The sequence below is a fragment of the Suncus etruscus genome, chromosome 14 (assembly GCF_024139225.1).
Source record: "Suncus etruscus isolate mSunEtr1 chromosome 14, mSunEtr1.pri.cur, whole genome shotgun sequence".
Lineage (NCBI taxonomy): Eukaryota > Metazoa > Chordata > Mammalia > Eulipotyphla > Soricidae > Suncus > Suncus etruscus.
In genome coordinates this window covers 80,362,211-80,372,937 of record NC_064861.1, presented here as the reverse complement: position 1 = coordinate 80,372,937, position 10,727 = coordinate 80,362,211, and the positions used below count along the sequence as shown (strand labels likewise).

Sequence of the window (10,727 nt, the reverse complement as noted above, 5' to 3'; positions counted from 1 at the left end):
ACTTTATCAGGGACCACAAGGGGGCTCATTCCTGATCTCTTGGGCTCTACCAGAAAGATCTTTTTAGGGCCATACCCATTCATTTTAAGATATTTGAATGTGCATTTACATTGGGGAGGGCTAGGTCCACACACAGCAGTATTCAGTCCTGGCTGAGTAATCCTGAGGATGTTTCAGAGACCAGATATTCAGAAAGAATTTAGCTACACATAGGATCCTCTTTTTTTTTGGGGGGGGGAGGGGAAGGGCAGCATACCCAGCAGCACTCAGGGGTTACTCCTGGCAGGCTTGGGGGACGATCATATGGGATGGCGAGAACCAAACCAGGGTGTGTCCCAGGTTGGCTACGTACAAGGCAAACGTATTACCGTTGTGGTATCACTCTGGCCCCCACACTCATCTATTTTTTGAAATGAGATGAGGGTGGAGAGATAGCATAGAGGTAAGACATTTGCCTTTCATGCAGAAGGATGGTGGTTTGAATCCCGGCATCCCATATGGTCCCCCGTGCCTGTGATTTCTGAGCATAGAGCCAGGAGTAACCTGAGCGCTTAGCACCAGCTACAATGACACTACATTAGATTATAAATCCAAGAAAGCTGGAGAAACATAAACGATGCAGCCATATGTAACAAAGTATGCAGATACCATTTATTTGGTCCTTAGTATAGCTGTATCTGAGTCTTACAAAACATGGAATATAAATAACCTGAAACTTTAACAATACACAAAAATTGGCTTCTTACATAGACATACCAGGCAGTACAAGCTGAAAAAACTTGAGTAAATTAACATTGTTTTACATTAATATACATAGTGCTAGATAACATTCTTAAAAACAAGTCTCAATGCATAGCACTTGATACTTTTCATCTGTCTGTCAGTTAAAAGTATGAAAATGGTTAGATCTAGGCTAAAAATAATTCTTTTTCTAACCAAAAATAAAGGCATAATATTTATAACCAGGTATCAACTTTACTAAACCACAATGGTGTAAAACTATTAAATGATACCGAAGGTATTTACATGAAAGGCAACATGCACTGCATTGCTTCATTTCATGATTGGTTATGCACACTTGCTCAAGGGCTTAAAACTATCCTACTTGCAAACATACTGCAATGTTTCTAACGGGTCTAACAAAATGAATGCTTTCAAAGGGAGCAGAAACGTCTTCAAGTCACTGGGATCAAACAAATATCCTGGCCCTGCCCCAACGGCTGAGTGCAGTAACAGCGGTTGTGAGGCGAAGCTCACTGCTCTTTAATCCAATGCGATAACATCAAGGTCTTCCGGCTGCTCAGTACGGGCCCTCTTTGCACTGACATTCTCTTTCTCTTCCAATTTTCTCTTGCGACTTCTGTCTTCTTCACTGATGTCAGCATTATTGGAAGGCTCTTCTTCATCTGAAGTAACCAGGAGCACATCATCTTGCTCTTGTGCTTATTTCAGAAAAAGAGAGGAAAAACTGGTTTAAAACAAAGTGAGTTACTAATGGCTCACCAGCAGTTTATTTAACATAACTTTTCATTTCATTGGTTTTTGTGCCATACCCAGAGGTTTTAAGGGGTCACTCCTGGAGGAGTACAGCAAGTAGGGTGTTTGACTTGTACGTGGCCAACTCAGATTCAATCCCCAGCATCCATATGGTATCCTGAGCACAGCCAGGAGTGACTCTGGAGTGCAGAGCAAGGAGTAATCCAAGCATTATCAGGCATGCTCCCCAAACCAAACTGAACAAACAGGGTCACTCTTAAGAATCCTCTGGGACCTCAGGTGCTGCTGAGGATCAAACTGAAATCAGCTACACACAAGGTCAAGTGCCTTACTCCCTGTACTTTCACTCTACTTCTTGTCTAAGCAAATCAAAACACAATTAGACATACTCAAGAGAATTACTAATAATTCTTCTTTGTGACTATTTCCCCAATAGGAAAAGTATGCATTCTAAAATTGGAAGTAAAGACAATACTTTTTTTTTTTTTTTTTGGTTTTTGGGCCACACCCGGCGGTGCTCAGGGGTAACTCCTGGCTGTCTGCTCAGAAATAGCTCCTGGCAGGCACGGGGGACCATATGGGACACCGGGATTCAAACCAACCATCTTAGGTCCTGGATCGGCTGCTTGCAAGGCAAACACCGCTGTGCTATTTCTCCGGGCCCACAATACTGTATTATTAAGTAACAACAAAAACATATCATAGCACTTACAATGTGCCAGGAACTGTTCTGAGCACTTTGCATATAACAACTCATTTAATCATCACACAAACCCTATAAAGAAGACAATATTATTATCTGTTTTCCAAACAAAGGAAACTGAGGTCAAGCAACGGACTTGCCCAAGCCAGAGAAGCAGAGGATGGATGAGTCTAGGATTTAGTCCAAGCAGAAGGGCTCTACAGTGCATGCTCTTAATCTGACACTAATGGCTGTTTCTTATGTCCACTAGATAAGACCCACCCCTCATCAAAGGCAGATTTGCTCTAAAGTCCTCATTGCTACTGGTACAAAACAGGTGGTCCATGAATGGACACTCCAACAGATCAATTCTTCCTTCAAGACAATAGGACCTGCCTTTATTCATAAACCTAATTCACAGCTGGGACACAATCTAATCTCATCATGCACCCAACCTGGGTTCAATCCCCAGCAATCCACCTGGGTCTTCTGCACCCTGCCAGTGCGGTCCCAGAGCACAGAGCCAGAAGGCCTGAACACAGCAGGTGCAGCTCAAAGAATAAAGCACACAAGAAAAAAGTTTATAAAATTTGTTTATTTACTTATTTATTATTAGATTTTAGACCACATCCAGCAGTGCTCAGGGGTTATTCCTAGCTCTGCACTCAGAAATCACTCCTGGCAGGCTTGTGAACCATATGGGATGCCGGGAATTGAACGACGTCCCTCCCGGGTCGAACGCATGCACGGCAAATGCCCTACCACTGTGCTATATCTCCAGCCCCAACATACAAAAAATTTAAAAAAGAAACAGAAAAGTAAATACTCAGGTAACTTTCAATACTGAGGGGCCGGGAAGGTGGTGCTAGAGGTAAGGTGTCTGCCTTGCAAGCACTAGCGTAGCACAGACCGCGTTTCGATCCCCCGGAGTCCCGTATGGTCCCCCAAGCCAGGGGTGATTTCTAAACACATAGCCAGGAGTAACCCCTGAGCATCAAAGGAGTGTGGCCCAAAAAACAAAACAAAACAAAAAAACTTTCAATACTGAAAGGGACTGGGCTGGAGGTGGGTGGAGCAAAAATAGATCAGAGCTCAGCTAGGTAATAAGGACCAGCACACAAGCTCGAGAAAAAACAGTCTCTGCCTTCCCAGTTCAGAGAAAACTGAAAAGCTAAAACTCATTCCTTGCCGAGCATCTCTTAACCAAATATAGATGCAGTGGTTTGTTGCTCCTAAGTAACAGAGGCACACAAAATCTGAATTTCAGGTGGTCTTGATGTGCTATTCTTTTTTTTTTTTTTTTTTTTGGTTTTTGCTTTTTGGGCCACACCCAGCGTTGCTCAGGGGTTACTCCTGGCTGTCTGCTCAGAAATAGCTCCTGGCAGGTACGGGGGACCATATGGGACACCGGGATTCAAACCAACCACCTTAGGTCCTGGATCGGCTGCTTGCAAGGCAAACACCGCTGTGCTATCTCTCCAGGCCCTTGATGTGCTAATGTAACTCACTACAAAATCCCACCAACAAAAATTAGCTATTTCTACTTTCCACAAGAATCCCTCCAATATAAAAATGTCTTAATGGCTCACACATTCAAAACTCCACCAGGATGACTACCAAATCACCACACCTCTCCTGGTTCTATGGGTGAACTAGTTTATGGTGAATGTCCATGGAGTCTGGCTTAGTGAGAACTGCAAATTTGCTAACTGGGACAATGACTCACCTGTGGATGTAGAAGGCTGAGCTCCATCGTCGCTGCCATTGGTTATGCTTTTGGAAGTATCTTCTGCTTGTTTGGGCCCCACTTTTTCCGGGGCATCACCAACAACTTCGAATTCAACATCCTTTCCCAGGTCTTCACTGTAAGAGAACCACACACTATAAAACTAGACAACAGGGGCCGGAGAGATAGCATGGAGGTAGGGCGCTTGCCTTTCATGCAGGAGGTCATCAGTTCGAATCCTGGTGTCCCATATGGTCCCCCGTGCCTGCCAGGAGCAATTTCTGAGCCTGGAGCCAGGAATAACCCCTGAGCACTGCCAGGTGTGACCCAGAAACCACAAAAAAAAAAAAAACCAAAAACAAACAAAAAAAAAAAAACTAGACAACGACTACCACCATTACAAATGCAAAGATTGACCAGAGAAAAATTTCCTCAAAGCATAAATGTACACACCAAATATATGGCTTTTTTTTTTAATGGTTTTTTGGGGTTACTTCTGGCTTTACTCCTGGCTATGCGCTCAGAAGTCGCTCCTAGCTTGGGGGACCATATGGGACACTGGGGGATCGAACTGCGTTCTGTCCTAGGCTAGTGCTGGCAAGACAGACACCTCCAGGACACCACGAAATCGCCCCTGGCTTGGGGGGACCATATGGGACACTGGGGGATCGAACTGCGTTCCATCCTAGGCTAGTGCTGGCAAGACAGACACCTCCAGGCCACCACGAAATCGCCCCTGGCTTGGGGGGGGACCATACGGTGGAGTGGCGGTGGCATAGCAGTAGGCTGGTTGCCTTGCACACTGCCAACCTGGGACAGACCCAGGTTCGATTCCAGGCATCCCATATGGTACCGAGTCGCCAGAAGCAACCCGAGCGCCACTGTGTGTGGCCCAAAAACAACAAAAACAAAAACAAAGGGCCAGAACAACAGCACAGTAGGAAGGGTGTTTGCCTTGCACACAGCTGACCTGGGTTCGATTCCTGGCATCCTATATGTTACCTGAGCCTACCGAGGCTACTTCTGAATGCAAAGCCAAGAGTAAAGCCCTGAATGCCACCAGGTGTGGCCCAAAAACTTAATTAAGACTCCTCTTTTAGACACTATTTCCATTTATCTTTTTCTGTCAATATTGAACACAAGGTTAGAACTGACAATTCAAAAAAAAAAATAAATTCAATTCAATAGAAGTCACTTTGAAGCTAGAGCACTGTTAAAAGAGATTTTACCTTTGGGGCTGAAGGGATAGTACAGATAGCATTAGGTGCTTGCCTGGCACACGGCTGATCTGGTTTTGACCCCAGCATCTCATCTCATCCCCTGCATCCTTAGCTCCACCAGGAATAAATCCTGAGTGCTGAGCCAGGAGTAAGTCATGAGCATTGCCAGATATGACCAAAAAAACAAATGATAGCGCAGTGGTAGAGCATTTGCCTTGCACACGGCTGACCCAGGATGGACCTTGGTTCAATCCCCAACATCCCATATGGTCCCCCAAGCCAGGAGCAATTTCTGAGTGCATAGCAAGGAGTAACCCCAGAGCATCAGTAAGTGTAGCCCAAAAACCAAGTAAAAGAAAAAAAAGAAATTATACCTTTGACACAATTGTGTAATTTTGTGAAAATATTTATTACCAATCTATATTCAGTATTTCTTACCATTTCATGCTTTATCTCAAGCTAAATGTAAAATGCAATGCTCTTGGGCTAGAACAACTCAAGGATCTAGCACATGCTTTGAATGCTGAAGTCCTGATTACATGGTCCCCAAAGCACTGCCAGCAGAACCCCAAAACCAAACAAAAAAATATAGCTTTTAAAGCAACTATATTTGTATGGCAATAACATTACTGGCAAACAAATGGATGGATGTGACAGTTCTCTAAAGTCCTAGGTATATACTTCAGTTTAGGGAGCTATCAATGATCATAGACAAGTCACCTTGAGGGCTGAAACATAGTCCAGTGGGCAGGATGATCCTTGCCTTGAACACAGCTAACCTAGCACAATATACACCACAAGTGACCGTAGAGCACAGAGTCAGGAGTAAGCCCTGTGCATTGCTGTGCGTGGCCCAAAAATAAGAACCAAAACAAAAAATCATGTTGGGGGCCCGGAGAGATAGCACAGCGGCGTTTGTCTTGCAAGCAGCCGATCCAGAACCAAAGGTGGTTGGTTCGAATCCCGGTGTCCCATAGGGTCCCCCGTGCCTGCCAGGAGCTATTTCTGAGCAGACAGCCAGGAGTAACCCCTGAGCACCGCCGGGTGTGCCCCCCCCCCCAAAAAAAAATCATGTTGGACCGGGGATGTGTGCAGTGGAAACCAGCATGAGTACTGCAAGGCTCCCCACTTAAGTTCTAAAGGAGTAGCTCAAGATCAGGTAGACGTGGTACAACTCCCCTCCCCCACATCATCCTGTTTAACAGATTTACCAAAGTAGTCAACTACTCTGCATTTTAATTATGCCACATATATGGAAATACTCTGAAATGCAGTTGAAAGTATTTGATAAAGCAGATAAGATAAAAATAAAATAAAGGGGCCGGAGTGTTAAGCACTCTTCCAACTGTACTATCTCTTTAGCCCCCCCAAAAAAGAGTTTTGTTTTGAGGGGCAGTGTTCAGTGAGTTTGTGGCCATGCCCATCAACATTCAGCCAAGCTGTGGTGTCTAAAGTAACTGAATTCAACTGAATTGGCAACTGAATTCAGTTCAAGGCATGAACTCCAGTCTTTTTATTGAATAAACTCATTTCTGATTAAATTTCAAGTGCTTGAATTTCCACCATTCCATTTGTAATAAGTGAGCCCTGATAAAAATTAAGCATAAGCCATTTTTAATTTTTTTTTCTTTTTTGCAGGATTCTCCCAGCAACGCTCAGCGACCTCAAAGAGCCATCTGAAGTTGGGCCGTGCACACACAAGGTATATACTCGAATCTAGCTCTCTAACTAGAGTATGGGAACTGGCTCGAGCCCACAGCTGTGAAAGCTTGAAAAACACTGACAAGGTATTTGAACTACTTCCCAGGCACTTTTTTTATATTCCTAAACTCCCAGATTTTTTCTTAGGGAGCTAATTAGCCAATTTAAGAAAATAAACTAAGCAGGGGGCCAGAGAGATATCATGGAGGTAAGGTATTTGCCTTTCATGAAGAAGGTCATTGGTTCAAATCCCGAAATCCAGATATCCCAGGGCCTGCCAGGAGCGATTTCTGAGAGTGGAGCCAGGAGTAACCCCTGAGCGCTGCTGGGTGTGACCCAAAAAACAAAAAAACAAAAACAAAAAAAAGGGAAAAGAAAATAAACTAAGCAATTTCAAAACAATAGCAGTAGGTATGAGTTAAAAAATATTTTTCCTTTTCACTTTTTATACAGAAATTTAAATATGCAAATATCTCCTAATACTTAAATATTAGTACTTCTTACCTATGAAGAATATTAATCAATAAAGTGTAGTCCTGAAGAAAATCATCTGCTTGAAGTCGGCTCCCATTTCTAATTCCAAAATCTGACAGCTTCTTGTGATTGTTAGCTAGAAAATTTGAAGGAAAATTTCAATACCAATTGCATGTACTTGAACAGCCAGTTTAGTTCTAAAATAGTTAAAACCCTTGCAATAATAAACTGAACATTCAGTCACCCCATCACTCGTTATGCTGAAAACCTCTCCAGCAAAGAAACCTCAAAAAACAATCTATGAACTCTAACTAACCTTCAGGGCTGGGCACTTCTAATTTCCAAAGATGATGAGAAAAAAAAATAGTTACAGAACTGTTGCTTATATTTTGGTACAAAAACCCTTGCAATCTAACCAACCAAATGTATGACACTAGGGAATTCAACTCTGAACACTCAAGTACCAAAAGCCACTTCAAGTGTGCTAGAACAAAATTGAGACCCTTGTCCCATTCAAACCTAAAACACCAGAGCTAACTTCTAGGGTTATTAAAAATATATTAAATATATTCAAATCACTTTTTTGGGGGGTAGAGGGAGCACTCATGTGTTCTGGGGTAACACCAGTGAAGCTCAAGGATTATTGCTAGCTTATTTTCAGGGAACCACATAGAGTACCAGAGATCAAATCAGTTAGTCACTTGCAGGTAATTTTTAGAAGGGTGGGGAGTTTGAACCAACCCAGTGACACTCAAGACCTACTTGTCTCTATGCTCAGAGATTACTCCTGGCTCTGCACTCAGAAATCGATACCGGCAAGCTCTGAGAACCATATGGGATGCTGGGAATCGAGCCCGGGTTTGTCCCAGGTCAGCCATGTGCTAGGCAAACAACCTACAGCGATGCTATCTTCTCCAGCCCCAGAACTGTATGTTTAACAAAAATGTCATCTTCACCATTACTACCAAACACAATGAATCATCCAGTAATAATGATCGGCTATCAAGCTGTTTAACAAATTCAGGCCCTTGTAGACATTGCTTATTTGTCCAGTATTTCCTTCAACAGTAGACCCAAGAATTCTCCAGTCCTTCACAAAGCTTCAATTTATACCAGGTACATCCTTTTTATGACACCAGACTACACTAATTATACTGGTGTCCTCTCCTTTTTCCTGGCTAGAAAATGCTTCAAAGTAGTTATTATAGTTTTATCCATCTTTGAATTATGAACACTTCTGATCTTTTCCATAATACTTAAGGATACCACACATACTTAGATAAATGCTCTCCCCTTCAATAGCATGTGGTTAAAAAAACTTTTTTTTCCTACTACACTCAGCAGTGCTCATAGGTTGCTCCTGGTAGTGTTCAAATGATCTTATATTGTGCAGTACCAGGAATCAAACAAACCCAGGCCTTCCATTTCACTTTGCATTTAAGAAGCCTGGGTTTGATTCCTATCACATTATTGTCTCTTGAGCACGCACCACTAATCGTGACCAAAAAAACAATAAAATAAAAGGCTTTCCCATCACCGCAAAATAAGCCAGCAGCATTTATTTAATGAAGAAAGGCCCATTTAAATTCTAGAGGGCAAGAAATCAGGGAAAAGTGCAGTTAACAAATTTCCTGTGTGTGTGAAAGACAGCTAGCTGGCCTGAGAGAGAGAGAATTAAATGTAGAAACAGACTCTTAAAATAGATTACTACCCAGTCAAAACATGATCTCCAATTACTCATGACCTAGTATCTCAAACAATTTAACAGAACTACAGTGAAGAATCCCGAATGTCTTAAAAGGTTGACATCAGAATCTCCATGAGACTTGGCAATGCATATTTAAACAACTGCCGAACAAATGGTTGAATAAATAAGCGAGGCCAATGATTTGGAAGTAAAGGTACACAGGCAAAATCTGGAATAAAGAAATCAACTAAAATTCTAACCCAAGAAATGAAGGTACTGGGTTGGAGTGATAAGATACTACAGTGGGTAGACACTTGCCTTGCATGCCCAACCCAGATTCAATCCTCAGCATCCCATATGAGGCCACAAGCACCTCCAGGAGTAAAATGAACTCCTGAATGCAGAGCCTTGCTGGATGTGACCCTACATCTACCTCTCTCCTCTCTCCCTACACACACACACAGACACACACACCTACCAATATGCCTGAGGTATTCTGTTTATGACTGAAAACCAACTACAAACATGCTTGTAATCCTGGTGCCTAAAGATTTATTTTAAGGGACCTGTGAGGTGGCGCTAGAGGTAAGGTGTCTGCCTTGCAAGCACTAGCCAAGGAAGAACCTCGGTTCGATCCCATATGGTCCACCCAAGCCAGGGGCAATTTCTGAGCACTTAGCCAGGAGTAACCCCTGAGCATCAAATGGTGTGGCCGAAAACCCAAAAAAATAAAAAATATTTTTTTATTTAAAAAAAAAAATGCCTGAGGAGTGCAGAAACTTCTACGTTCAACTAGACTAATCAGTCTGAGAATAATGCAGTTTTTCAATTAAGAAAGCAGAAGTGGGGGCCGGGCGGTGGCGCTGGAGGTAAGGTGCCTGCCTTACCTGCGCTAGCCTAGGAGACGGACCGAGGTTCGATCCCCCGGCGTCCCATATGGTCCCCCAAGCCAGGAGCGACTTCTGAGCGCATAGCCAGGAGTAACCCCTAAGCGTCACCGGGTGTGGCCCAAAAACCAAAAAAAAAAAAAAAAAAAAAAAAAAAAAAAAAAAAAGGAAGCAGAAGTGGTGGGGCTGGGCGGTGGCGCTAAAGGTAAGGTGTCTGCCTTGCCAGCACTAGCCTAGGACGGACCGCGGTTCGATCCCCCGGTGTCCCATATGGTCCCCCAAGCCAGGAGCGACTTCTGAGCGCATAGCCAGGAGTAACCCTGAGCATCAAACGGGTGTGGCCCAAAAACCAAAAAAAATAAAAGCAGAAGTGGGCCTGGAGAGATAGCACAGTGGCGTTTGCCTTGCAAGCAGCCGATCCAGGACCTAAGGTGGTTGGTTTGAATCCCGGTGTCCCATATGGTCCCCCGTGCCTGCCAGGAGCTATTTCTGAGCAGACAGCCAGGAGTAACCCCTGAGCAACGCTGGGTGTGGCCCAAAAACCAAAAAAAAAAAAAAAAAAAAAAAAAGAAAAAGAAAGCAGAAGTGGGGGCCGGAGAGATAGCACGGAGGTAAGGCATTTGCCTTGCATGCAGAAGGTCGGTGGTTCGAATCTTGGCATCCCCAAGCCTGAGCGTGGTGCCAGGAGTAATAACCCCTGAACACTGCCGGTGTGACCCCAAAAACGAAAGAAAGAAAGAAAGAAAGAAAGAAAGAAAGAAAGAAAGAAAGAAAGAAAGAAAGAAAGAAAGAAAGAAAGAAAGAAAGAAAGAAAGAAAGAAAGAAAGAAAGAAAGAAAGAAAGAAAGAAAGAA

At 43.3% G+C, this 10,727-nt stretch overlaps 1 protein-coding gene across 1 annotated transcript in view; it reads right to left on the bottom strand.

Moving 5' to 3' along the window:
• Nucleotides 1-629: 629 nt before the first annotated feature.
• The window catches only part of UBA2 (ubiquitin like modifier activating enzyme 2), a 49,228-nt gene continuing 39,130 nt past the window's right edge, over nucleotides 630-10,727 (bottom strand). Inside the window, exons 15-17 of the mRNA XM_049786586.1 lie at nucleotides 7,331-7,436; nucleotides 3,906-4,042; nucleotides 630-1,442 (exon numbers count right to left, since the gene is read on the bottom strand). Coding sequence (XP_049642543.1) covers nucleotides 1,264-1,442; nucleotides 3,906-4,042; nucleotides 7,331-7,436 — 422 coding nt within the window. The 3' untranslated portion in view covers nucleotides 630-1,263. The remainder of the gene's footprint in view (nucleotides 1,443-3,905; nucleotides 4,043-7,330; nucleotides 7,437-10,727) is intronic.